Raw genomic sequence first — 27978 nt, 5'->3', positions numbered from 1 at the left:
TAATTAATTTAATTATAATTAATTAATAAACCATTCTTGTTCTTATTCTTATCATTACTTCACCACCTCTATCCAGATAAAATACTATATGATTTTAACAAAAAATAGGTATTAAAAGACAATAATACCCTTATTCTACATCACAACGAAGAAATTAAGCAAAACTTAATAATTATGGGCTTTAAGGGTATTATTGTCTTTTGACATCTATTTGATTAAGTGTAAGGACTAAAAATTATAGTATTTTAAATGAATGTCCTTAATTAATCGCCAGAGGTTTCAGGGACTAAAATGATATTATGTCTCTATCTCCTCCCTCACCATTACCGACTGATTTTCTTATTTTCTTAATTTCTTCGTCCAATAAAATATCATAAATGGAGTGTTGACGTCACGTGATGGTGGCGCACTCGTGTTTGACTTTTTTAGCTTTAGTGCGGCCCTTGGCCATTGGTGGTTGTGATTTAACCTTTCTTCTTGTAAAGGCATTTTTTTACAGTTGGAGCCATCAATATATATAAATCCCATTCATGCTCAGTTAGGTCATTCATTTCCAAACTCAAACCGAACCCAACTCTTCCTCTCTTTTTCTTCATCTACCTCAATCTCTTCTAGGGTTACTGGTAAATCAGTTGACCTAATACTCAAGAATAGGCTGGCATCCTTCACGTACTGCAATCCAGGAATGACAAAGGTTTATCCTAACGCCACCGTCACCTTACCAACCACCACCACCACCAAGTGCCCGGCGTCGGACGGAAAGGAGGCCGTCCTCACTGTCTGGAAGAAATCTCTACTCTTTAACTGTAATGGATTCACCGTTTATGACGGCAAGGGCGACCTGGTTTTTAGAGTTGATAACTACATGCAAGGCCATAAGGTTGAGATCCTCCTCATGGACGCCGCCGGCAAGCCTCTTCTCACCATCCGCCGTAAGGTATATGTTTATAAAATGCTTTCAAATTATCTCCTTTACTATTTTTTTTTTTTTTTTTTTGTTAATATATATATCTCAAAATGATGCTCAATTTATCACCTTTATCAGAGGTTGAGCCTTGGGGACAACTGGCTGGTGTACGACGGAGAAACGGACGTTAATCCGCGTTTTTCCGTGAGGAAGAACGTGAATCTCCTCAACAACAAGTGCTTGGCTCACGTGTGTCGTATTAGTTATGATCATAACGGAACGGGATCATCTTCGTCGTCCAACAACAACAACAACAACAACAAGAACGTGATCTATCAAATAGAGGGATCGTACACCCAACGATCCTGCTCCGTGTACGACGGAAAGAGGAGGCGAGTAGCGGAGATAAAGAAAAAAGAAGCAGTAGGAGGAGTGGCCTTTGGCGTCGATGTATTCCGTCTGATTGTACAGCCGGAAATCGATACGCCATTTGCCATGGCCCTCGTTATTCTCCTGGATCAGATGTTCGGTTCTTCCCGACGCTTTTCCTCATAATTTTTTTTCTTTTTACAACTCTAGCTAATCATTTTCCTAAACTAAATAGTATATATATATAAAATATATACATATATATCAGCTTTTTTTTTTCCTTTGAGAGAATGGCAGATTGTAGCACAGCAGAACCGCCACCGCCGACCACCGTCACTCACCCTTTTTTTTTTGTTTTTCAATTCCTGTCCTGAAAAGTTTGGTTTTTTTTCCTTTTATATAAAAAAACCAAGCTGCAAGTGGGGGTGTAGATATCCAAAATATTTTTTTTCTTTTTTCTTTTTCTCTGGGTTGGTTTTTGGTTTTCAAACTGCCGTGGCCATTCCTATTCCTATCACTACTACATGTTCATGTAAATCCTTTTTTAATAAAGAAAATTTATTAATCAAGTAGAAGGCCTCCCTTGTTCTTGCAAAAATTAAGGCTAATTGATCCGATATATGTAATTATTAATTATCATGTATTATTTAAGAAAAAAAAAATTAATATCATAAGAAATACTCCACATTTCACCTATACATATTTTAATTAAAGAGGCATGCTAAAGAATTACGTTGTGGAATGGGTATGGAGATTGGAATGGCAATGTGTGAAGAAATAAAATATGATTACGTTGTTTACTTGTAAATTGTAATAATAAAGATGAATGGCAAAGAATTGTGTTTTCTTTGGGCAAAAATACACTCAAATTTAATGTATATTCTTCTCTCACGTAATTGAACCTGTTTTGTATAAAATAAGGGTTGACATCAGCGACCACCAATAAGAATTCAGAGAATCCAATCGATTCAAAAGTTTGTCTATAAATGAATTTGGTTCACACACCTCTACAAGCTCCGTTTAATTTAAGAATATTTTTTGAGTTCTCAATTAATGGGAAGACGTGAGAGATTAGCACGGCACCAGGCCAGATGCAAAAGTATAATCATTACCTTGAGTACAACGGTTATAAATAGACAGTTCTCTCTCACAAAATCAATATTAGACACTCTTGAATTCAACAAAGAAAATAGCAAAGACACACTACAAGAAAGAGACCGGTTTGACATTCTATAAGAACACCAAGCACTTGTAATTACTGCGACCTCTTGTAATATTGGCTAACAACTAAGAATACACTCATATAAAAGAATACAGTAGATGTAGAATTTGGTTTAAGCATCTGAACCACTATAAAAACCTTACTGTCTCCTTTATTATTTATGTCTTTGCATGCTATTGTGAAAACAATATCTTACTTGTTTACTATAATCATCTCACGTGTGATCTCTTAGCATTTTACACGTGTGAAGTTGTTGGTGTCAAAATCATGTATCAATAGAACCCATTAAAAATCAATTAAACAAGTATTTTTATTTTAAATAAAACATTTATATGTACTACTAAATACTAATATATATTTTATTTAATAAATGTAAAATTATTCTTTCATTTTTTTTTTAAAACAAAAAATTATGTGTAATTCCGACCATGGTTGTTAGTATCCTACGATACCCGATACGTATCATACGATACGACTCGATACAGGTCGCCAACGATACGTATAGAGAGTATATCCAAAACTATTCGATACGTTGATATTTATCCTACAATACGATACGTATCCGTTCGTATCCTTAAAAATATCGATATAAATCGATACGGTTTTATTAATTGGGCCAAAGGTACAAAAAAAATTCGGTCGAAACCGGTTACCCAACCCATTCACTAAAACCTTCCAAGTTTACCTATTTTACATGGAGAGTGAAGAGGAATGATTGCCCATTTTACATGATATAATAAAAGTGGAGATATAGATATTGATTTGATCTTGGAATTTGTGATTAATTTTGATTATGTAATACCGTAATTTAAAGTCTAATACCACAAAATTCTTTATTAATCTTGGGGATTATATTATTTTTAGAAAATTTTGATTATTTTTATTAATTTTTTGAAAAGGCGTATCTTACGATAAGATACGATACACGATTCAAAAAATTATTCTTTCATTTTTTTTTTAAACAAAAAATTCTGTGTAATTCCGACGATCGTCACATTAGCGGCTGTTCTTAGGTGAAGTAATATGGCCAAATTGTAATTTAATATTTCAGTTATTTATATTTTAATTAAAATAATAAATTTAAGTAAATTAAACTCAGGGTAAATTTGGGAAAAGAAGTTTAGAACAAGGGTGAAAGAGTAATATTTGCGATTCCCCCATCTTTGGAATACCAATCCTATGGAATGGCCATTCCCATTCCGCCAACAAAAGGCAAAGTAAACAAGGGAATGGGCATTCCTCGGCCCATTCCCTTTTGCCTTTTTTCTTAAAAGATGAAAAGATTTACCGCAACAATGTTTGTACACTCAAAATTGATGCCTTAGAATTGATAATATGGACAGGTGGGTTTGGGATTATAGAAATTCACATTGTTTAGTTAAAGTGGGGTCACTCAACTATTTACGTAAGAAACTTTCTTTCATTAGTACCAAATTTATTAAAGAAACCAATGGTAGGAGTGTACCGCAAAGAATGAGCAGCTATAAATGGTTAAGTAAACGACTTTCCCACCGAAGGTTTGGCCAATCTGAAGTTTCCACCATTGATTTCATAAATTGTAGATTCCTACTTTTAAATTATAATTCCATCAATCCCCACATCAAAACCCCTAACCTCCCTGCCTGATTAAACCCCTTAATTGCTAGTCGTTGCTTTTAGTGTCAATCGAAGTTTCATTCAAATTGCGTCAAATCCTGACATCGAAAACCACCCCCAAGATCACCAATAGCATTGCTGGCTTCCCCCCCACCAAAACCCCTAACATCGCCAACTACAATTACCCGTCGATTGCCGTCGCCTCTCCCTTAGGTTTTTGCATTTTTTAGCCCCTTTCCAACCAAATTCCGACACCTCACCGATGTGCAATCAGGTGGAAAAAGTTCAGGGTTTTGGTGAGGAGGATAAGGGATGTTGATGGTGGTGTCGGGGAGGTCCAATGGTGTAGGAATCAGGCCAGATTCTTGGCTTGGCTGGAATCCTCTGGGGGTTATTTGAGAAATAGAGGTTATTTTGAGAAAAAAATAACAACATTAATTTAAGTGTGGGAATCTGTAATTTATGAAACTAGGGGTGAGAACTTGCAAATTCGCCAAACCTTGGGTGGGAAAATGTCGTTTACTCTAAATGGTATTATAGTCAAACCTACTCAACGACATGGGATGAGTTAGAAAAAAAAAAAAAAAATGTTACAGCCAATCCATGTGTTGACATGTTAGGAATCCAACCACAATTACCCTTTCTTAACGATCTTTTTTTTACTCAATAAAGATTGACTCATAACCCAATCTTACAAATTTTATTTTATAACCTCGACGTGATAGTTTGTAATTTGTCAGCTCGCAATTGGGTTGACAAAACCTATTGCGAACTGTCATGTCAGAGTTATGAGAGAAAATTTATGAGATTGAATTATAAATGTAATATTATCCTTTGTTTACCTCTTGGTACAAACATCCTATAATGCGTGCGACCTTAGAAAATTGACTCGATGGACGTATGGGTTTGGGTTGGAGGTGACGAAAGACGGTCTTATCTCACCGTTTTTTTGGGCCTTTGGGTTTAGTTTTTAGTCTAGGATGTGTTGACAAATCTGGGGTAGGTTAGTAACACTATAGATCCAAGACTATTGTGGCCCTATTTCTTGTACGAGGATGTGTGGTTCACAATGTGAGCCGAATTCCGAAGAGAGCCCAACAACATGGGTTTAGTTTTCCAACAATGATATATGTGACTAATTATTAATAAATTTTGATGATGTATAACGAGGCGTGGTACATGACTTTGGCCTTATTTCACACATCCACCACCCACTGCCACTTCCTTTTCAACTTGACAATAGAAGAGGCCGGTTCGGTTAGGTGCTACTTAATAATCCACTGCCGTTTTTGCCGTTGGAGTCAACCGCTACTTCTGTATAATATTCAAGAGAGGGCATGCGCGCATGCCTTCTGCTGTCTTATTACTTTTGTACAAGTGATTAATTAATACAATGTAGTATCACCTTCCCAATAATAATTTAATGATATTTTTCTATCCACAGTCATTTAAAATATTATTTTGTTATTTAAATTTATTTTTCGACAATGAACAGAGAATAAACTCGATCTAATCTGTTAAGTTTTTTAAAAGAAGATATCCATAAATCTTTCAATGATTAAAGGTTGTGATTGATCGAAATTTAACTTGGAAGGAATGATTATGTAAACCCTAATTATTTGATAGTCAAGTTTTAAATGGTTTTGGTGACTGATGACCTAGAAGAGAATGGTGGTACTATGATATTAAAACGATGTAAAAAATATCATTAAACCAAAAATATTGTTTACTCCTGATTAAATTAAATATAACCCCTTCTACTAATTAAATGTCTAAGTCACTCACGTCACGTGCGTGATGTGACCGATGCTAGAAATAGCGAGGAAGACTCTTGGTTGCACCTAACCCAATTCACATTTTCAGATTTACCTATTATATTTAGCTCAATGACAACAATAGCCCTGATATTTGAGTAAATTGGGAGTGTTTGGTTCAATATTTTTACCTATATTCTCAATCTTATTCCATAAATATTGTTTGGTACATTATTTTAGAAATATTAGTGTATTTTTTAATTACTTTTAGACTCCTTAAGTTTATTAATTTCACTAAATACATCTAGAAAAAAAGTTTAAAAATTAGCAAAAGCACCCCTACTCATCTATACTTGCCAGATTCTGGCAACCACCATCGGTGGTAGTAGCAATCTATCACAACGGCTTACATCAAGCTCGGAACTTGCCTCTATTCACCGATCTGGCTTTCTACGACGGTTAAAACTTGGCCATTGTTGACAAAAAACGACGGTCATATCCAAAGATAGCCCTTTGCGGCCGTTGACGGCCACATTTGACCGTAGATCTGGCCTTTTCCAGCCAGATCGACGCGTTATGACACATATCCGACCGGTCTGTATTGTAACGCAATTTTCTGGCCAGATTCTGGCAGTGGTGACCGGAATCTGGCACTGTGGATGGTGGGGGTATTTTTATCATTTTATATATTGAGGTGTTAAATTAAATTAGTAAACCTTGGGGTTTTTTTTATAAATTTATAAATTTTACCTTGTAATACTCCCCTATCTAACTATCCAAAATTATTTCCAAAATCTTATACAAAATAATGAACTAAACGCACCCAAAATCTTATTTTTACTGGGACACAGATTTGTTTTTTTACCAGGCCCCCAGTTTTGGCGGTAAAAAAGAGTTCGGGAATATTCGGGGGGTTTAAAGAAAATTTGAGGAAAAAATCACGTGCTGCGGCACGGGGTTGTTACGCTTTGAAGTCAAAAGCAGAGGGTACGTGTGACCATGGTTTTTTCATATCAAACGGTTTACGCAGACGGGAGATCTAATATAAATATACAAATCACTAAGATAAGGGTTTGTCCTTCTCTTTCTTTCTCTCGTTGCTTCCGTTTCTGGTTGTTTCTGTTAGTTCACTCACACTTCGCCTTCAATTTATAAGGTAAGGATTGGACATGGATTTGTAGTTGATTGATTTTATTTCAATTCAATTTGCTTGCGATTGATTTGCTGTGATTATAGTTGTTATATTATTATATTAATTGGATTTCATAGATGGAGAACACCCAATGGAAATTGAAACAACATGGAAGGATCCCTAGGAATAATACTATAGCGTTGGTTGTTTTGGATGGTTGGGGTGAGAATAAGCCCGATCAGTATAACTGCATCCATGTCGCTGAAACTCCCACCATGGACAAGCTCAAGGAGGTATCTATTTTTGATTTTTGATTTTTGTCCTTCCTTCCTTTCTAATCAAAAGTATGCAGATCTATAAACTATTTTCATTTTTCACTTCTTCATTTCACAAATTTTAACCAAACATAGGTTGTACCGACATTTAATTTTAGATGGATCAGGATCAGATCCCAACACTTGCTGTATCATTATATTTCAGTTTTATGGAATGTGAGGATGTCTAACTTATTTTTAATCTTTTTCTTTCGAAGGGAGCCCCTGAGAAATGGAGGTTGATTAAGGCTCATGGTACTGCAGTTGGGCTTCCATCAGAAGATGACATGGGGAACAGTGAAGTCGGCCATAACGCACTCGGAGCTGGACGTATTTTTGCCCAAGGGTGATATTCTCTTCCCTTTTCTTTTTCCTTCTTTTTAAAAGCTTCGGTTGCATCTGTAATGGTTTTACGGATTGTTCAATTTTTTTAACTTAAGAAGGGGCTAATGAACATGAGAGTGTTTACTTTACCACTCGGAAAGGGATTAATTGCTTATATTTCTTGGGGTTTTAGGTACCAGCATTCCGTGTCCTGGTATCTTTAATTATGTTAACTTAAATATGTTTGAAGAGAATTGATTAATTAAATTTTCTAATCGGATACTCATTACAGCTTTAAAAGTGAAAGAAGAGTCTCAGAGATAATTCATACTAAAAATATAAGGAGCTTTAGAGATTAAACATAGGGTGAATAAGGTGTTAATAATCTTCAACTGGAAGTTTATCAGATTACTTGGGGCAAAGAAACCTGTAATTAACATTTTGAGTCTAATTACCTCAGCTCCCACAATTCTGAAAGTTTTTGTACTCTGTGACAGATGCATGTTGTGTTAAATATTGATATGAATTGTTCTACCAATATCTGATATGGCATACATGAATCTAGCTGTGAGTTTGAGAACTTATTAAATTTTGAATGCAGTGCAAAGCTTGTTGACATTGCTCTGGCCTCTGGAAAAATCTATGATGGAGAAGGATTTAAGTACATAAAGGAATCCTTCGAAACTGGAACCTTGCACCTCATTGGGTTATTGAGTGATGGTGGAGTACACTCCAGGCTTGATCAGTTGCAGGTTAAAAAGCGTTCTACTTGAGGACTCATGTCAATATTATTTCTGTATTTTATATAATTTTTATTTGTGCAGTTGTTGCTGAAAGGAGCTAGTGAGCGTGGTGCTAAAAGAATTCGTGTTCATATTCTCACTGATGGGCGTGATGTTTTGGATGGTTCAAGTGTAGGCTTTGTAGAAACTCTTGAGAAGGATCTTTCAGATTTACGTACGAAAGGTATTGATGCACAGATTGCATCTGGTGGAGGCCGCATGTACGTCACTATGGATCGTTATGAGGTATGAAATGTATACTGTTTGGATATCTACAAGCTTTACTATGACTTTTTATTGTAATTACTTGTATCGCTCTTTCCCCCATCTCCTTATTTATTTTTCCTTTTCCTATTTGTGTGTTATTGTGCTCTTCACTGGGTATTGTTATAATTTTTAGTGGAAAGTCTGCTTATTGCCTATCTGTAATGTGGCTTTCATACTTGGGCTGACGTTCCTTGAATCTCCTTGAAAAAGTTGTTTTGGCTTATTCATTTGAGATTTTGATTTTTTGTTCAAAAAATTTGCTTTATGTTTTACCATTAAAGCAAGGGATACCATCAGCTAACTTTGATCTGGGCTGTACCCACTTAATTAAATAATTTAATGACCTTAATTTGGATTTTGGCAGAATGACTGGAACGTTGTGAAACGAGGATGGGATGCCCAAGTTCTTGGAGAAGCCCCACACAAATTTAGGAATGCTGTTGAAGCTATTAAGAAATTGAGGGAAGATCCCAAAATCAGTGACCAGTACATACCTCCATTTGTTATTGTTGACGAGAATGATAAGGCTGTGGGTCCAATAGTGGATGGTGATGCTGTGGTTACTGTCAACTTCCGTGCGGATAGGATGGTTATGCTTGCTAAGGCCCTAGAATATGAAGATTTTGACAAATTTGATCGGGTAAGATTCCCTAAAATCCGTTATGCTGGGATGCTTCAATATGATGGAGAATTGAAACTTCCAAGCCATTACCTTGTTTCTCCACCCGAGATAGATAGAACATCTGGTGAATATCTGGTGCATAATGGTGTCCGTACTTTTGCTTGCAGGTCAGTTTCCACCTAGTTTGTCTCATGTTACAAACATGTTAAAAATATTCTTTATTTTCTTCATAAACATGTTAAATTTCATTCTTTTGCTCACGTTTTTGTTTTGCTTGACCTAGGACTTATTCTTTGTTAAAATATAATCCTAGTCATCTATTTTACTCTATACTGCTATAGTTGTTATTATACGCTTTTTGTTTTTTTTAAATCCACAGTGAGACTGTCAAATTTGGACATGTCACTTTTTTCTGGAATGGAAACCGCTCTGGGTATTTCAACCAAGAATTGGAGGAATATGTGGAAATTCCTAGTGATGTTGGAATTACATTCAACGTTCAGCCAAAGATGAAGGCCATTGAAATTGCTGAAAGGGCAAAGAAGGCTATCCTTAGTCGCAGATTCCACCAGGTAATTAAAATTAAAGGACTTACAATGTGACATTTGAGACTGACAGTCCAAATTGAACTGATTATTATTGCTTTGGCTGTTTCTTAGATACGTGTTAACATTCCAAATAGTGACATGGTGGGGCACACTGGAGATATTGAGGCAACAGTCGTGGCATGCAAGGCTGCTGATGAAGCTGTCAAGGTATTATGGCTTTAGTGTTTATGCAATCTACCATTTAATGTGTTTTCATGGTTGATATTTTACTGCTAGTATTTTAGTTTTCTCACCTCCTCAACTTAGCCCCTTTGCTTTAATGTTTTTCCCAACTATTTTGTTGACTGGAACAGGAGACGATTTTTTTTCCTGTATGAATGATCCAGTTTTATCTGTAACTCCTTGCCAATTTCAAATTCAACATTTTTTCCAAGCATTTGCAACTTTCTTCTCCTGACTGATTTTTCTGCAGTTATCTTCTGAGATCAGAAAGTTCCGTATATGTAGAGATTTTTCTAAGAGCATCCTCGTCAAATAAATCTTATCCTCCTCTTCCACTAAATCAGTAGCTCTGCTAACTTTGGGCTTTTCCCATGTTTTGAAATTCTTTATTCCCACTCACCACTTTTGACAGATTAAACTTGAGAAAGAATTATTAACCACAAACCTTCTTTTCCTTTATCTTCAAGAATTTCTTTAAAGCAGATAACTTCCTCTTTCCACTTTCCATAAATGACTTTATCTATGTATCTCAAGGACGGCATTGTGAGACAAAGAAAAGGGCTGAACATTTTGGTTTCTAGGATCTAGCTATCACCTATGCATGTGCAAGAATGTAATATGGTAGTAGTTGATGTTTCATTGGGGCACTTTGTGGCATCTATCATTTTCACCTACTCCTTTTTCTTGGATGGTATTCCTAGATCGATATCCCTTTCTGCTCTCTTAACTTCCATTTCTTCCTTCAGTTTCACTGCTTAATTATGTTCCATTGATTTCGTATATTCAGATTTTTCACTCCATAAATCATGCAAATATCATGTCTGCCATCAAGGATGTAGAATATTATTCTTAAAGCTCATGGCCTAATTTGGAACATATTAATAAAAATGCCTCTGCTATTTGCTCTTGTGATATTAAAGTAAATTTTCTATAGATCACTCAGCAATATGAATGATGAATAGCTTCTCTCAATGAAAAGTCTAAAGCAAAGGATGAAACGCCGCCCTCTCTCTCTCTCTCTCTCTCTCTCTCATACTTCTCTCTTTATTATCTGTTTTTTTTTTTTTTTTAATTGAAAGTATCATGTCAAGATTAATTGTCTCAGACTGTTGAGATTTCAGATTTCCCTTTTTGAATTCTGAGTTCCATAATTATAGTTTATGAAATTTTTTATGACTAATTTATTAGTTTTCCACATAGCTGTTCTGCTAAAAGTCGTCTTGTTTTTGTTGCCTGATGATGGAAAGATGTTCAATTTCAGATGATTATTGATGCAATAGAACAAGTTGGTGGAATATATGTCATCACTGCGGATCATGGCAACACAAAGGACATGGTGAAGAGGAACAAATCTGGGGAGCCTGCTCTTGGCAAGGATGGCAAGATTCAAGTACTTACTTCTCACACTCTTCAGCCGGTAATTTTTCTGAACTCTCAACTTTAGCTTTTCTCAATTTTCTGAAAGAAATTGGTAAATAGAGGATGCATCTATGCCCTCAACTGTCAACTGGTGACATAATTTATCCTTTTTTGTTATATAATGTTCAGAAAACCGTTACATTTGCATTTTTCATTTGGGATATAGGTGCCTATTGCAATTGGAGGTCCTGGACTGCCAAACGATGTCAGGTTCCGATCGGATCTTCCCGGTGCTGGGCTTGCCAATGTAGCAGCAACAGTCATAAATCTCCATGGATACGAGGCCCCGGCTGAGTACGAGCCAAGTCTGATTGAAGTATATGATGCCTAGGCTGAAGAGCAGAAAAAAGTAATAGCAGAGCAATGACAACATGTGATTTTAACTTGAGAAGTGAAACAATAAATTAAATTAAAATTTTGAGTGATTTTAGCATTGTGATGCTTCAGCATCTCCCGCTATCGGAATATTATATTTTGGAAAATTATATTTTGGCTGCTGTATGTTGGAGGCAGACCTAACAATTACAATGTAGTTGGAAAATCTTCCTTTTGTAAACCCTAAACAAGTTTTGTTTGTTTCACTTCCATTCCATGCATCTAGGCCTAGCCTTGTAGAGGGTGCGGCATATTCCAATATTTATTATGAAAAAGATATGATTACTACTATATATATATATATATATATAGAGAGAGAGAGAGAGAGAGAGAGATGTTAGCCTTATAAAGAAAAATACAAAGAGGGGGCATATAAAGACAAATCTTGTCCTTAATCTTTCTCTCTTTTTCCCTTCTTTTAAGGGTAGGATTTGTCTTTGTATGCCCTTCTTTATATTTCTCTTTGTAAAGTTAGTATTTCTCGTGTGTGTGTATATATATATATATAGGTATTTTTGTTCAAATAATTAATCAATAAAGTTTAGAAGTCATTTAACAAATCGGGTTAATTGTTATTTGATATCAAAATGAGGGTAATGGTGTCCAGAATTTTTATTATGGGTAAAATTAGAACAAAAATTGGATTATGGTAATCTTAAAACTATCATCTAAGTTAGTGTTCACATAACCTTTTGGGGCGTTTAGTTCAGGAATGTTAGATTACTGAGAATATTGGATTACTAGAAAGATAGATTATCTTGGAAGATTACTGAGAATCTTTAAGAAAATGTGTTTGGTTAGTTGGTGGGTATGTTATATTAATATGTTTGGTTATGGGGAATAAATTGGTAGTTATGTTATTTAAATTACTAAATTGTCCCCTTTATAAATATTAATATAATATTATTTTTATTATTAATTTTTGAATAATTTCTTTTAACCCCCAATATTTCAGATTTAGTTAAAACACCCCTGCTTATATAAAACTTTAATTTATTACAAAATCATCCCCACCTGCCGCCACCGCAGACCACCGCCGGAAGTCTCCAAAAGTCCCCATCAGCAACTCACCGTGACCAAGAGGCTTTGATATGGCCGTTTCTAGCCATATTGATGGTAAAAAACGGCTATATCAGGATAGATCTGGCCGTTAACGGTCGGATCTATTTCGGCCGGAATAGATCTGGTCGATAATGGCCACAGATCAGGCCTGATATGGCCGTTTTCGACCTCCCACCAAAACTCGTTCTTTTCTAGGAACACCGACGAGTTTTCGACGGCTGTCCGTGGTGGTTGGCCGCTATCAGCGGTGGAGGCTGGGTGGTAATGGTGGTGGTGGCTGAGTGGCAATGGTGGTCTGTAACTTGTTTTAAATATAAGGACATTATTATCCAAAATTTTAGTTAAACAAGGGTAAAATTGAAATAAGATATTAATGTAAATTTATTTTAAAATGAGGGCATTATTGTCCAAAATATTCATTAATGAGAGATAAAATTGTAACAAAAAAAGATAACCCTGATAATCTCAAAATACCTAAGAAAATGGAAGTAATCAGATTACCTCAAATATTACCAATAGTAACTACTATTGGTATTTGAAGATTACCGAAATCTTATATTACTTGACAACCAAACATGGTAATCAAGTAATATAAGATGATATTACCCCAATAATCTAACATTACTGTGAACCAAATGTCCCCTTTGGGGCGTTTGGTTGGCGGTTATATGAGATTACTGGAGATATGTTATCTTATATTACTTGATTACTATGTCTGGTTGTCAAAGAAATATAAGATTTCGGTCATCTTTAAATACCAATAATAGTTACTGTTGGTAATATTAGAGATAATCTGATAATCTATATTTTCTTAGGTATTATAAGATTATCAAGATAATCTTATTTTTGTTACAATTTTATTCCTTATTAATAAAATTTTAAGATAATAATACCTTTATTTTTAAATTTATTTACATGAATCGTACTTTTATCATTTCACCCCAATTAATTAACTTTTTGGACAAAATTACCCTTGAAATTAAAACAAATTACAGCTTACCCACCCACCCGCCTATCTTTTGATCAATCTCGTATATCAAATCCACTTGATCAGCAGAACTTCCATTCTGTATATCATCATTCAAGCACCATTTAAGAGACAGATATAAGCAAACAATGTAAAACATAAACCAGTAACCAAAAATTATTCGAAAACAAATGCACTCTCATAACTTAATCATAGATGTACATAATCAATTAAGTAGAAATCAATTTGGCTTTAATCCTGAGTACCAAATTTGCTTTAGCTCGAAATTCATCGGAGACCAAACGGTCCCAGATAAGAATGAGAATAAAAATAAATCATTCCAGACACAAATTATACTGCAGAAAACTATTAAGTCCAATTGTCAATGCATTCTGTCTACTCGAAACTAACCAACCCACAATTCAATTTAAACAAACTAAAAATTTTCTTTTCAATCCAGCAATCAAATCCAAGTTTCATATTAAACAAACATTAATAGTACTGGGTGGGTAGAATCAAAGACTTTGCTCCCCCTCCAACTTAACAACTGCAACAAGCCCCCTCACCTTTATCACCCGCAATCAAAACTCCCCACCTCCATCAAAGTCGCAATCAAAACTCTTTGCCTCCACCATCTTCGTTACAATCTTTCAATTATCAACCCACAATAACAAAAATAGAAACCCACGAAATAAAATAACAAAAATCAAATCAACCTTAACTTGTTCCATGCCCAGCAAACGCATGCCACGTTCGGCAAGCTTGCGGTGCAGTGACACTACTTGGAGGCAGCCTTTCTCGAGGGGGATGGGGATGTAGGTAGGGGGCAGTGGGGATTGGGGTTGTGAATCCAAATAGGAAAGCAGAATAATGATTTAAGAGTCTACCAAACAGGGGCTATACAATTGAATTGTGTCTTACATGTATTCTCACCATCTATTTATACAAATGTGTAGTGACGAAGTGAAAAAAATCCCACCATAATGTTTGTAATCTCTGTAAATAAAGAAAAAGAATATCTCATGTAACGTTTGTAATCTCTCTAAGGAAAAGGAATTAGGGGTGGAAAAAAAAAAAACCCGGAAACCGAACTAGACTGAGAAATCAGACCAAAAATTCGGTTTTTTTTTTTTTTTTTGTTTCGGTTCAGGTATTAAAAAAACTGAATATCCGGTTCGGTTTTTGACAAAATTAATTTCGGTTACCTAGAACCGGTTTTTTGAACCGAAATTTTAAAAAATTTATGCATTTTGCGTTTTTTATTTTGCAATCCCTAACACAGTCTAAGTCTAACACTCACTCACTTCAGTCTTCACTACTCACTAGTCACTACTCCAATCTCTAGCTCGGCAGCTCCATTGCTCTAGTACTCAGATATCAGACCTCACTACTCAGACTCACTCGTGCCAGTACTCAGACACTCACCTCAGTAACTCTCAGTCTCTCACACTCTCAGAGTCTCAGTGACTTAGTCTCTGTCTCTCACTCTCTCTCGGACTCTCACTCTCTCTCAGTTCTCAGATCTCTGTTCTCGCTTCTCACGCTGAAGTCACGCGGTCACGCCTCAGCCAGTAGCCACACAAATTTCTCACGTTGCTCACGCCACCGATCTTTGCTCACCGATCTGTTGCTCAACAGTCACCAGTCACCAGTCGCGGTCACCATTCTTCTTCCTTCACCAAGTCTCCACATCGTCGTCTGTTTCCGGTGGGTGACCTCATCTCTTTGGCTCTTTGTTTTGTATTTCTTGGTGACCTCATCTCTTTGGCTCTTTGTTTTGTATTTCTTGGTGACCTCATCTCTTTGCAATGAACAGGAGAGCCCACGGCTCAGATATTTGATGTCCTGTAACAATTGTTTTTAATTATTCTTCTTGTTATGTGTATTTGTTAGTTAGAACTTAGAATGAATGATCTATAATAGAAAAGAAATTGAAGATGAAGGTGGGAGGGTGTGGGTTTTGCTTGTTTATAAAGGGTGGTGAGTGCAAAGAAAGTTTTATACATAGTGGGAAAATTGCATTGAAGATTCTGAAAAAAAGTAGGAAGATGTTCTGGATAAGTTGCAGTAACTAGTACTTTGAGGAAGGCACAGGCTGTCAAGAAGGTTGAGGATTCAGATGATTTGAAAGCAAATTGAGATGGTTTTATAAATAATGTTCTTTTTTCTTTTTTAAAGAAATTATTGTTGTTTCTATACATGATTTTGACTTTTTTTTTTTTTTTTTTCCATGGGAATCTGCAGAAATCAAATTTCTTGTTTTTTGGTTTTACTAAAAGGATGAGAACTACAAGTTTTTGTGTTACTTCATCAATAAATGAATAATGATTTTGGAGTTGAGAATCAATTGTTATTTGGTTAGAAATTACTCAGTTGTTTGATTTTAAATTATCAATATTCGATTTTGATGTATATTCAAATTATATGAATTCAAATTCAATTACAATAAATATAAGTATATAACTTTAATTCAAGTAAAAAAAAAAAAAAAACTGGAAAAAAAAAATAAAAAGGACCGAATTGGGCCGAAAAAGGCAACCCATCATAAATCTTAATTAACCGATTTAAAAACCAGTTAAACGAACAGAAAATTCGGTTCGGTTCATAACCGGTTTATAACCGAAACCGGACCGGTTTCAGTTTAATTTATTTTTGAAACTGAAAACCGGTTCGGTTCAAGCAATCGGTTAACCGGATTTTTCCACCCCTAAAAGGAATATCAACATTCCATATTTGCATGTCAACAAAATAGTCTAAACCCCGAAACCTCTCAAAACTTTGAGTTTGACGATTTTTATTAGAGATTTACTATCACCACTACCAGAAGCCTTGACATGGAGAAAGAGTCCCTGACTTAGCACTTAGTAGCTGTCATGGAAAAACAGAAATAACTTGAGATTTCTGAATTTTAATGGAAAAAGAAATAAATGTAAGTTTAAATAATTTATTAATGATAAACCTTACATGTGATACCAAATTGCAATTCTCAGCCTTGAGCGCCATATTTTCCTGCAACATTGCAAAAGAGTAAAACCTCATATTGAATTTTGATGAATATTGTTCATTAATAAACATCAATTCATTCTACAACAAAAAATACCTTCTTGAGAATTTGATCAAGCAAAATTGCAGGTAATGCAAAAAGCTTTATCACATCATTCAAATTGCACCGCACATTGCATTGAGGGCATTACAAGCAAGAAATTAAATTAATGCACATAATTAAAAATGAATGAAATGAAACATATAATCAAATTACCCTTGCAGCCTTTCGAGCAACGGCCTTTCCCATGATCCATTCTGCAGTGCAAGACAAACCATATAGGTGTCCACAGGCATGGTTTTGAGACCTTGAATATACAAGAGCGAGAGTGTATTTCTGCTTTTTTTAAATTCAATCCACAATCAAACAATTCCACAACACTATTTATACAAAATTAATCCTAATACTACTACAACAAAGAATTATAATAAAATAAAACAAAACTAATCCTAATACTATTATAACAAGAAAACCAAAAAAAATAAAAAAAATTATATGAATAAGAAAATCCAAAAAAAAAAAAAACTTAATTGAAATATAACCTTTTTTAATATAAGTAAAATATTAAAAAATTCAACTATATAACGTGCTGGCAGAAAATCCAATATCAGAAGATGTTTTAGTATCTGAAGAACTGCCAGATGAGGAAGTATTCGTAGCAGAAGAGAACGTAGACTCAACCGAGGGGCCGAAGTGGTTTGAACCGATGTGAGACTACTTAGCAAAAAAGGGGTATTTCCACAAGACAAGAATGAAGCAAGAAATATCATAAGACAAACTAAAAGGTATGAAATCTTAGCGAACTAAACCTTTGACGATTTTTCTTTGAGATTTGTGATCACCACTACCAGAAGCCTGACATGGAGAAGGAATCCTTGACTTAGCACTTTTGTAGCCGTCATGGAAAAATAGAAATAACTTGACAAATCACAATTTTAATGGAAAAAGAAATAAATGTGAGTTTAAATAATGATAATCCTTACATGTGACATCAAAACGCGGTTCTCATCCTTGAGCTTCTCATTTTCCTGCAACATTGCAAAAAAGGTAAAACCTCATATTGATCATTAATAAACATCAATTCATTCTACAATAAAAAATACCTTGTGTAGATTTTGATCAAGCAGAATTGCAGGTAATGCAAAAAGCTTTATCACCTCATTCAAATTGCACCGCACATTGCATTGAGGGCACTACAAGCAAGAAATTAAATTAACGTACATATTAAAAGTGAATGAAACATATAATCAAATTACAAATACGAAAATAATGTACCTTTGCAGCTAAATTGATACAATTTTGGATGCAAGACAAACCATATAGGTGTCCACAAGGCAGACAGCCGCATTTTTCAAACAACAAACTTTTAATTGTTATATTCTATGAATCTATAAAATAAAATAAAATAATAAAAAAGTATTTAAAAAAAGAATGTTTAATATATATGTAGAAATTCAAGAAAAGGGCCTCTGCTCTGAGAGTTAAACGCATCAAGTTTGGTGAGGACCTTCACGCTCCCATGGATTTAAGCAAATAATACAATGGAAAGAATCAGAATACTTCTCCACTTCTTTCGCTTTCTCCTCCAATTTCTCTTCTTCGTCATCGATTTCCATTGGCGTGGGTCCATCGTTGCAAGACTAAGGTAGTGTGTCGGCATGCATGGTTCTGAGACTAGAGCTCTTGAATATACGAGAGGGTATCATTGTATTTTTCAATTCAATACACAATCAAACAATTCAATAATACACTAGTTACAAAGAATTAACCCTAATACTACTACCACAAGGAATTATTATAGTAATTAAAAAAAAAAAAAACATACTCATAATAACTATAGGACAAGGAAAAAAAAAAAAAAAATATATATAATATTAACGAATAAGAAATCCAAAAAAAAAAAAAAAAAAAAAACTTAATTGAAATATAACCTTTTTTAATTTAACTAAAATTAAAAAATAAAATAAAATAAACTACATAATGCACTAGCAGAAAATCCAATATCAGACCGTGGGTAGCCGCCAGCCAAACCATCGCTGACCGTCGCGTGCAGACCGGAGATTGTGAGAGACACAAGACCCTATTGAACGGCCAGATCCGCTCTGGTCTCCAATATCTCTACCGCCGCTCTATCACGTCTCCACTACGTTGATCTCCTCTCTGATCTCATCTCCACCATCAACGAAGAGCCCAAGGTCGCTCGATCTAAACTGTGCGTTTTCTAGTTTCTTTTGGTGACTCACGGCGGTGAATGGCGGTGACGGGCAGTGGCTTGGGGGTGGTAGGGGTGATTTTGTTATAATATAAAATTTTACATAAGTAGGGGTGTTTTAGCTAAATCTGAAATGTTGGGGGCTTCAAAATCATTCAAAAATTAATAATAAAAATAATATTATATTAATATTTAAAAGATAACAATTTAGTAATTTAAATAACATACCCACCAATTTATTCCTTTATACCAAACATATTAATATAACATATCAACTAATTTATTCCAACTAACTAAACACATTTTCTCAATGATTTTCAGTAATCTTCAAAGTAATCTAACTGTCTAGTAATGCAACATTCCTTGAACCAAACGCACCCTTTATATCAGCCTTTGTATTATCTGAGTAATAAAAGATTGTCAGAATATTTTGTTACCTATTGAACCAAATAAGATAGGGATCGGAAATCATCTCTCATATTATCAGAGTAATAAAAAATTATCGGAATCTTTTATTACCCGTTAAGCCAAATAAAGTAGTGATCGGATTAAAAGATAGATCATAAGAGTAATTTTCTTAGTGCCCTAACCATACACAGCCTTAATGACATCTAATTCACTAATCGGTTAAACTTTAATTATTTTCAAAGTAAAATTGATGGTTATTATTAATAATGGATAATAATTTCTGAAATAATAATTAGTATTAAAGTTTGACCCTAATGATTTTCAAAATTCAAAAAGAGAGGGAAACTGGGGAAGGGGGCACGTGTTGTTGTTTGTGAAACGCTCCCGTTTCCAGATCTGGCCGTTGGGCTCTCTTTCCTGTCTCTATAAGATTTCAATTTCAACGAGGCGGTGCCACTGAAATTCAAAATTTTAGGGTTATTATTAGTAGAGAGTGAGACAGATAGCTCAAAATTCAAAGAGATCAACAAGAATTAGCAGTAACGAAGTGGGAAAATGGACAAGTACGAGAAGCTGGAGAAGGTAGGCGAAGGCACTTATGGAAAAGTTTACAAGGCGAAGGACAAAACTAGCGGCCAATTGGTGGCTCTTAAGAAAACGAGACTTGAAATGGACGAAGAAGGCATTCCTCCCACCGCTCTGAGAGAGGTATCTCTCCTTCAAATGCTTTCTCAATCTCTTTACGTTGTCCGCCTTCTCTGTGTTGAGCACGTTGATTCTTCTCAGAAATCCGCCTCGAATCCGAGTCCCGACTCCGCTTCTCTTCATAATCATAGTTCTAATAATAAATCTAATCTTTACTTGGTCTTTGAGTATCTCGACACCGATCTCAAGAAGTTCATTGATTCTCATCGCAAAGGCCCCAATCCTAGGCCTCTTCCTCCAACCCTGATTCAGAGCTTCTTGTACCAGCTTTGCAAGGGGGTGGCCCACTGCCACAGTCATGGTGTTCTTCATAGGGATCTCAAGCCGCAGAATCTTCTTCTGGACAAAGAGAAAGGGATTCTGAAGATTGCTGATCTTGGTCTTGGGCGTGCCTTTACTGTTCCTCTCAAGAGCTACACTCACGAGATTGTTACTCTCTGGTACAGGGCTCCCGAGGTCCTCCTTGGTTCCACTCATTACTCTACTGCTGTTGATATGTGGTCCGTTGGTTGCATTTTCGCTGAAATGGTTAGAAGGCAGGCCTTGTTTCCTGGCGACTCTGAGTTTCAACAGTTGCTTCATATTTTCAGGTATTTTATTCTTCTACTCATTCACATTTTTTCATTGGTGTCAATTGTTGTCGCTGTGCTTGTAAATATTGATAATTCGTTCATTTAGATTGTTCTCCTCTCAACTGGCCTTGGCATTTTGTTCATTTAGATTGTTCTCCCCTCAATTGGCTTTGACATTTTGTTCATTTAGATTGTTCTCCCCTCAATTAGCTTTGGCATAAGGTTAATGCTGATTTTGTTTAAATTAGTCTACCCAAGTACTGTATGTTTCAATTAGTAAATTTAATTTGCTTTGCATAAAGTTGAAGCAATCAACTATCTTAGTTTGCACTCTTCATCATTTTAATCTCTCTGATGCATGTGATGGTAATGGGATTTTTTTTCTTACTTTGAAGGTTGATGGGAACGCCAACGGAGAAACAGTGGCCTGGTGTTACTTCTCTGCGGGATTGGCATGTGTATCCTGTGTGGGAGCCTCAAAACTTGGCGCGTGCTGTTCCATCTCTGAGTCCTGAAGGAGTAGACCTTCTATCGGTAATTGTTTTCTTGAATATATTTTGGCTCTTCATTTTATTCATATTTTGATTTCGGGATTATGAAAACTAAATACACTACTTCATAGCCAGTCCGAATTTTGGGTTTCATTTTTGAGTATTGTAGTAGACTCAGAAATTGTTCAGCCAGAGTCTTTTGAGTGATATGATGCTCTAGATTTCACCCATCTGAACTCTATTTGTAGAGAGGATATGGATCATGATTTTCCAATCTTCTCCAAAGATTTCTTACTTTTATGGTTGCACAATTAGGAGTCTAGACAAACTCAATTGGCTGCTGTTTTGATTGACAAATTACAATCTTTACACTATTTGTTCCAAGGAGTCAATACAATCTTTATGTTAATAATTCGATTATGTTTCTTAGGACTATTAGATTAATTGCCTTGATGAATTTTTCTGTGGAATGAATAGCTATAGCTCCTGCTGCTTTGGTGAAATATCATGTTGGCTTTTTAATATAATTAATTGATTGATTGATTTTTTTTTTTTTTCGATATTGTAGAGCATGCTCAAATATAATCCGGCAGACAGAATCTCAGCCAAAGCAGCGATGGACCATCCCTATTTTAGCAGCCTTGACAAGTCTCAATATTGAAGTTGCGCACTGCCGCCCCTCTACTTTGAAGTGTTCTATCTTTCTCTCTGTTACATATTATAGTGTGCATTAGGAATCCACTTGGTTCAAACTTCAAAACAAATATGGTGTATTTGGTTGTCATCATCTTGGTGATTTCACCAATTGAACTTATGTAAAATTTGATTCCTTCTCATCTATATTTCATTATCAAGTCACAATCGGTTTGAATGAGTGCGAAATGCTAATCGAAAATTTCTTCAGAGAGTGCATGATGATGTTATTAATAAACCAAAAACCCGAATATTCTCCTGGCCGGATTACAGACACTACAAGACCAAAGAGAAATCGCTTCTTGATGATCCAGGTTTTGCTCCTGAAACTATGCTCTTATCTGCAGTTATCCTGGTTAGTAGTGGTAGTGGGTAACCATATATATATATAATTAAATAGAGAGCATTTTCCTAGAAAGCATTATCTTTTTCCTTTCATTTTCATGGAGATATATGATGTATATGTTTTACATATTGAATTGAGGAATGAGGATGTGGCCAAAACTGTTGGTTACTCCAATGCCCCCTATTTTAGCCATTAAACAGAAAACAAACAGAATGAATTATCAGAGGAAGGAAACTGACTGATATTAGCAGCAAGTTGAGGATGAAATGGCTATGGTGGTCAAATGAAATCAAAACTGTTGTTATATTATCTGGTATTATATTATATGTATTTAAATAATAATAAGAAGAAGAAGGATAATAATAGGAAGAATATGCGTGTAAATCGGAGGCAAAACTCTCCTCATCACAACCGTTAAAACCAAAGTCAAATATTTAAGAGTTAACAATTAATCAATAACCTCTCCCCCATCCAACACCCCCTAATATATCTCAACTCCAACAATTTCTTTTGCTCTCTCTCTCTTTCTTTTTCGCAACAACCCAATTAAGCTAACTTTGTAGTTTTCACATTCCTTTTCTTCTTTCTCTGGTTATTTTCAAAAGGAAAAAGATAAAAAGAAAAAGGGAATTTGGTAATGTTTTGTTGTTTAAGGAAGATGGGATGATTTGAAAATTGGTGGATAAAAGGTAGAGAGAAAGTAGGAAAATCTTTAAAGCAAAGAGAAGAGAAGAGAAAAAGATGGAAGGAATGGAAGGAGTGTTGGAGAGGCTATTGGGTGGAAGATATAACAAAGGGAAAAGGGTTCAGCTCAATGAATCTGAAATACGGCAACTTTGTGTCACTGCCAAGCAAATCTTCCTGGCACAACCCAATCTCCTTGAATTGGAAGCTCCCATCAATATTTGTGGTACCCTTTTTCTTTTTCTTTTTCATTCAATGTATTTTCCTCATCAAATATATGTGTGTCTGTGTGTTTTTATGTGATTCTGTTGGCATAAATGAGAACAGTAAATTTACCTTTTCTTTTTTCTGAATCAAATGGTTAGATAGAACGTGTAAATGCGTGCAGGTGACATACATGGTCAATATCCTGACCTGCTACGATTGTTTGAGTATGGTGGATTTCCCCCGGATGCCAATTACCTGTTTCTAGGAGATTATGTGGACAGAGGAAAACAGAGCATAGAAACTATATGTCTTCTTCTTGCGTACAAGATCAAATACCCAGATAATTTTTTCCTCCTCCGTGGCAATCATGAATGTGCTTCTATCAACAGAATTTATGGCTTCTATGACGAGTGCAAGCGCCGTTTCAGTGTGCGTCTGTGGAAGATATTTACAGATTGCTTCAACTGTTTGCCAGTGGCTGCACTTGTTGATGATAAAATTCTCTGTATGCATGGTGGACTTTCACCAGAATTGGAAAGCTTAAATCAGATCAGAGCTATAAAAAGGCCTATCGACGTGCCAGATCAAGGGCTCTTGTGTGATCTGCTGTGGGCTGATCCTGATAAGGACATTAAAGGATGGGGTGAGAATGATAGGGGTGTTTCCTTTACCTTTGGAGCTGACAAGGTGGCTGAGTTCTTGAGGAAGCATGACCTCGATCTCATATGCCGCGCTCACCAGGTATGCATATCGATTCCTGAAACTTAATAAACTTTTCGTAAATGTGCATTAAATAGGAAAAAGGGCTAAACAAAAGAATTATTGTTTTCTGCTGGAAATGATTGACAGGTTGTTGAAGATGGTTATGAATTCTTTGCAGACAGGCAACTAGTTACCATATTCTCAGCTCCAAACTACTGCGGCGAGTTTAATAATGCAGGTGCTCTCATGTGTGTGGATGAAAGTTTACTCTGCTCATTTCAGATTCTTAAGCCTTTCCCATGACATCAAAAACCAACACTGTAATAAATTCCAAGTGATGAAGAAGCTGCCTCATTATGTTTGATAAAAAAGTTTTTAAGTGTTTTGGTAACTCTTTTCTTCTGTCGTAGTTTCATTCATATAACTGGGCAAAAACTGTGTATATATACCTAACAGGTGTAATTGTTGCTTTGTATTCTAAAACTAATAAGCATCAACCAATCCGAATGCTAATCGATCACACGAATTACTTAGATTCTTGTTTTGATTGAACTATATAATTGTATTCTGCTTTCACAATATGGGTTGTTCTCTTTCTAGGTACACATTCTAAATGAGTAATGCTACAGCCACCGACGATAGAGCATCGAATTTGTGTACCGAATGACGTAACAAAATCCTGACCATTAATTAATATTAAGTTAAAATTAATTAACGGTCAGGATTTTGTCACGTCATCCGGTGCACAAATTCGGTGCACTATCGTCGGTAGGTGTATTATTTTCCCTTTCTAAATGCATAAAATTCATCATGAAATTTATACTAACAAGTAGCAACTAATCCAGCTGCAGTAAATATATATTTATTCAATATTCATAGCATAAATGAAATGATCCAGAGAGTATTTTGTTTCTTCCATTTCTTAGAGGCTGAGCGAACAAACAAAAAGAAATAAAATTAGCGAGCATACAAGAAGACATTGCAAGATTTCACTTCATCTCAATAGGCAGCCTATATACCAACATTGCTACTCTACAAACAAATATATTCCAGTTTCATCATCTAAAAATACAACGTGAAAGCACCTCGATATCTAATGATACACAAAAATTATCCAATCTGCAGTAGAGATAGCTCAACAGAATTATGGGATGTTTCAATTAGACCATACATGAACAAGCCCATGTCTGTTTCCAGTGTAGATCTCATTGCGGTCTTCATCATAGAAAAGCGATGTTATGTCTTCCAAAGCCTCTGCGACTGTGGTTCTTATCTGGGAGGATTGCTTCAACTTCTTTGAGCTGACAACAGGCCCAACACTACTGCTGCACTCATCAACATTGGAACTGCCACTCGAAGTATTAATTTTAGCCAGACATTTCCCAGTCAAAATACTGCTGACATTGATCGATCCAGCTGCATTAGAAAGAAAATAATGAGACTAAAGCTCCCACTGCTAAGATTCTCTTCATTGAATCACAATAACTCAATATTTGTAGACAGAATATGAAGGGCAGGCCACAATGTTAGCCAAAGATAATGTAACCAGTTCCATTTGCTTCATGTTTCCATCAACCAAAAAATAAATTAGCCAAAGTTGGTCATGGAGATGGTAAACCTAATTTATGTTATAAATTGCAAAGGTGAATTCTTAGGTGATTTACTTGACCTTCAAACAACAACCAATTCAACCATATGGGCCATGGGGTTCTAAATTAAAGTAACCAATGCAAACACATGTAGATGGATGAAAATGAGACTTTAGAACTGAGGTTCAGAAACAAGGATTAAACAGACAAAAGATTGGTCAAAGGTAGGTGACTGCTACCATACTTTAACTACGATTTACTAATCATGATTAAATCATATTTTTCAAAAAAATGAACCACAATAAGCTAAAGCTGATAAAGTTCTAAATGAAATTTGTTGAGACAATTATAATCCAGTCAACAAGCCAAACATGAGTCATTACCACATTCAGTTATATATGTCACCCAAAATGAAGTAACAAAACTTACCATTTCCTTCCATCCATTGATCTTCAGATTCAGCCTTGCAGTAGGAAATAATAAGATCCTGATCACTTGTTATATAAATGTTATTTGTGTTACAGTCTGGATGCCATAACAGGTGATCCTCAAACGAAGTCACAAGCTCCCCACGGAAGTTCCATACAGCAACAGTTCGATTTCTGAAGGTTAAGAATAACTGGTTTTCGTAAAGAAAGATAAATGCTGATGGAGTCATAAACTCTGTTCTACTAACTTCCATCAGCTGAGCATTTCGAACCTATGCACAATGTTGACATTTCCATAAGGCATATTGAATAATTGAGGTTTCAAATGAGCAGCCAAAAAAGACATCTGATAACTTACATCAAGAATCTGGAGATTCTCATTTTCTTGCTTGACAAGAAGCTTTTCATTGAACTGTTCAATAAAGTCCACCTTCTTATTTCGATGAAGCAGATGGTAGAAAGCCTTGAGAACAGTGCCATCTTCTATTGATAGAATCTTAAGAGGAACATGACTACTAGATCTATCGAAAATCAATAACATGATGCCCGGACTGTCACAGGTAAAGTAGACAAATTGGAGTAAGAAGAACACTTAGGAGATATGATGGATAAACACATAAGAAGAAAGAAAACTTTGCGGCTTCCCTAATCTTAGTATTTTGTGTCTCTGAGAGAGAGATATTACCTTATCTTGATCTCTTGTACGTGTTTATCTGATATAGAATACAGCATATTATAGTTTTTTAGGTCAAACACCTTGTATATGCTGTCAACATAATCAATAATTAGAACCTAAATTTGATGAAACAAAAAAATACAACATTCGGAGTTGAGAAGTACCTATCTTGTGCAGAGTACGTTAGGACTTTTCCATTAACATCATCAAACTCCACAAAGCCAGGCCATTTCAATGATTCGGATTCAAAAAGAGCAAAGCCCGCATCTGGCTTACCCCTTTTTATATATCTAACCATTTAAAAGCAAAAATAATCAGCATGAGACTAATGGATTGACAAGAAAAAGAGAAACAACAAAGGGAAGAAAGAAACTCACTCAATCCTAGTGGATCTGCATTTCAAGGAGCTGAAATTATCAGAGGCATAAACAGAAACAGTGATAAGTGAATCATTATTCTTGTTGTAAAACAAACTTCGAATGACTTCATCAGGACTAACATTGAGAAAACAAATCCTCTTGTTTGTTTCTGCATTTAGAATAGGCAAAAATGAGCCAACTAATTTGAACATAATGACAAATTTACAAAACTCCAATTGGGTAAACCTAACAATACCTCTACTGAAAGCTGCACAGACACCGGAATGTGCAAGAGCAAAGACAATGTCACTAGCGGAGACAATCTCAATTACTTTAGTTCTCTTCATTAGAAAAGGCAAAACTAAGGGGCAATGACCCTTGGGATCATGGGTGTCATATTCCTCCTGATGCAGATTCAGAAAATTAAACCAAAAAAAAAACAAATCTTTGCTGTTCTATGTAAAGTAAAAGAACAGAAAGAGTTCTTGAATTAAAGCCAGGTGAATTACCACCAACTGCATATTGCGAAACCTTTCTTGAGCATTACTGATGTTAAAAGCTCGATCTCTCTTGGAGGAAATCTCACGCCTTTGAAGTTTTTTGACACTATTTAGGAATCCATCGGGACGAACCCTTTTCTTCGCCAAAACCCTTCGTCCAGAGCAGGGCCTTGGACTGGCTGATATTCTCCTCCCTAATCCTTCCATTACAAAACCCTAATCTAATATATAATAAAAATTATACTTAACATATCAACGCACTGGCCTCTCCCTCTCGCTCCTTCACTTCCCTCTTGTCTTGTATTGTAAATTTGTATTGTGTTATGAGAAGAAGCAGCAGCAGAAGAAGCAGAAGAAGCAGAGATTTTCAGAAGAACTGGAGAAGACAACCTTCTGGCCCCCGAGCTATTTTTTAATTTTTTTTATTTAATTGAAAAAACAAAAAGCTGTACAATAAAGTTGAATTTAAATTCAGATGGGC

General features: G+C 35.5%; 5 protein-coding genes across 6 annotated transcripts; 4 read left to right on the top strand and 1 right to left on the bottom strand.

The window, feature by feature from the left end:
* The first annotated feature begins 534 nt into the window (after nt 1-534).
* On the top strand, nt 535-1562 carry LOC116120163 (protein LURP-one-related 8). The gene is made up of 2 exons (XM_031406102.1): nt 535-937; nt 1046-1562. The coding sequence occupies exons 1-2, from the start codon at nt 686-688 to the stop codon at nt 1460-1462; spliced, it is 669 nt and encodes a 222-aa protein (XP_031261962.1). The 5' UTR covers nt 535-685; the 3' UTR covers nt 1463-1562.
* A 5300-nt stretch (nt 1563-6862) lies between these two features.
* Nucleotides 6863-12128, top strand: LOC116120159 (2,3-bisphosphoglycerate-independent phosphoglycerate mutase). Its single transcript, XM_031406097.1, has 10 exons — nt 6863-7004; nt 7118-7273; nt 7513-7640; nt 8220-8370; nt 8443-8646; nt 9032-9456; nt 9669-9861; nt 9949-10044; nt 11321-11476; nt 11645-12128. Exons 2-10 carry the CDS (start codon nt 7118-7120, stop codon nt 11807-11809), a joined length of 1674 nt encoding a protein of 557 aa, XP_031261957.1. The 5' UTR covers nt 6863-7004; the 3' UTR covers nt 11810-12128.
* Nucleotides 12129-19906: 7778 nt separating this feature from the next.
* Nucleotides 19907-22153, top strand: LOC116120169 (cyclin-dependent kinase B1-2). Its single transcript, XM_031406109.1, has 3 exons — nt 19907-20840; nt 21218-21356; nt 21882-22153. Exons 1-3 carry the CDS (start codon nt 20101-20103, stop codon nt 21972-21974), a joined length of 972 nt encoding a protein of 323 aa, XP_031261969.1. The 5' UTR covers nt 19907-20100; the 3' UTR covers nt 21975-22153.
* A 732-nt stretch (nt 22154-22885) lies between these two features.
* On the top strand, nt 22886-24459 carry LOC116120157 (serine/threonine-protein phosphatase PP1-like). Of its 2 annotated transcripts, none has more exons than XM_031406095.1 (3): nt 22886-23262; nt 23425-23984; nt 24093-24459. In XM_031406095.1, the coding sequence occupies exons 1-3, from the start codon at nt 23094-23096 to the stop codon at nt 24246-24248; spliced, it is 885 nt and encodes a 294-aa protein (XP_031261955.1). In that variant the 5' UTR covers nt 22886-23093; the 3' UTR covers nt 24249-24459. The 2 variants fall into 2 exon arrangements, with proteins under 2 accessions (XP_031261955.1, XP_031261956.1); XM_031406096.1 differs by having other exon boundaries at nt 23181-23262; nt 23402-23984.
* A 416-nt stretch (nt 24460-24875) lies between these two features.
* Nucleotides 24876-27913, bottom strand: LOC116120155. Its single transcript, XM_031406093.1, has 8 exons — nt 27507-27913; nt 27254-27401; nt 27016-27166; nt 26803-26928; nt 26648-26728; nt 26321-26513; nt 25964-26234; nt 24876-25361 (listed from the first exon to the last, which is right to left on the bottom strand). The coding sequence occupies exons 1-8, from the start codon at nt 27702-27704 to the stop codon at nt 25102-25104; spliced, it is 1428 nt and encodes a 475-aa protein (XP_031261953.1). The 5' UTR covers nt 27705-27913; the 3' UTR covers nt 24876-25101.
* Nucleotides 27914-27978: the final 65 nt, after the last annotated feature.

This window comes from Pistacia vera, unplaced genomic scaffold (genome assembly GCF_008641045.1).
Source record: "Pistacia vera cultivar Batoury unplaced genomic scaffold, PisVer_v2 Contig927, whole genome shotgun sequence".
In the NCBI taxonomy this organism is placed as follows: Eukaryota; Viridiplantae; Streptophyta; class Magnoliopsida; order Sapindales; family Anacardiaceae; genus Pistacia; species Pistacia vera.
Note: the sequence above shows the minus strand (reverse complement) of the source record. Positions and strands in the feature narration are given on the sequence as shown.

What these genes read in the sequence shown, in the direction of transcription:
- LOC116120163 (XM_031406102.1), top strand. Translation starts at nt 686, where the DNA reads ATGACAAAGGTTTATCCTAACGCCACCGTCACCTTACCAACCACCACC. An exon ending in TTCTCACCATCCGCCGTAAG is followed by an intron (nt 938 to 1,045) that starts GTATATGTTTAT and finishes CACCTTTATCAG; the next exon opens with AGGTTGAGCCTTGGGGACAA.
- LOC116120159 (XM_031406097.1), top strand. Translation starts at nt 7,118, where the DNA reads ATGGAGAACACCCAATGGAAATTGAAACAACATGGAAGGATCCCTAGG. An exon ending in CCATGGACAAGCTCAAGGAG is followed by an intron (nt 7,274 to 7,512) that starts GTATCTATTTTT and finishes TTTCTTTCGAAG; the next exon opens with GGAGCCCCTGAGAAATGGAG. An exon ending in CTGCTGATGAAGCTGTCAAG is followed by an intron (nt 10,045 to 11,320) that starts GTATTATGGCTT and finishes GTTCAATTTCAG; the next exon opens with ATGATTATTGATGCAATAGA.
- LOC116120169 (XM_031406109.1), top strand. Translation starts at nt 20,101, where the DNA reads ATGGACAAGTACGAGAAGCTGGAGAAGGTAGGCGAAGGCACTTATGGA. An exon ending in CAGTTGCTTCATATTTTCAG is followed by an intron (nt 20,841 to 21,217) that starts GTATTTTATTCT and finishes CTTACTTTGAAG; the next exon opens with GTTGATGGGAACGCCAACGG. An exon ending in AAGGAGTAGACCTTCTATCG is followed by an intron (nt 21,357 to 21,881) that starts GTAATTGTTTTC and finishes TCGATATTGTAG; the next exon opens with AGCATGCTCAAATATAATCC.
- LOC116120157 (XM_031406095.1), top strand. Translation starts at nt 23,094, where the DNA reads ATGGAAGGAATGGAAGGAGTGTTGGAGAGGCTATTGGGTGGAAGATAT. An exon ending in AGCTCCCATCAATATTTGTG is followed by an intron (nt 23,263 to 23,424) that starts GTACCCTTTTTC and finishes AAATGCGTGCAG; the next exon opens with GTGACATACATGGTCAATAT. An exon ending in TCATATGCCGCGCTCACCAG is followed by an intron (nt 23,985 to 24,092) that starts GTATGCATATCG and finishes AATGATTGACAG; the next exon opens with GTTGTTGAAGATGGTTATGA.
- LOC116120155 (XM_031406093.1), bottom strand. Translation starts at nt 27,704, where the DNA reads ATGGAAGGATTAGGGAGGAGAATATCAGCCAGTCCAAGGCCCTGCTCT. An exon ending in TGCAGATCCACTAGGATTGA is followed by an intron (nt 26,929 to 27,015) that starts GTGAGTTTCTTT and finishes TTAAATGGTTAG; the next exon opens with ATATATAAAAAGGGGTAAGC. An exon ending in GTACAAGAGATCAAGATAAG is followed by an intron (nt 26,514 to 26,647) that starts GTAATATCTCTC and finishes TACCTGTGACAG; the next exon opens with TCCGGGCATCATGTTATTGA.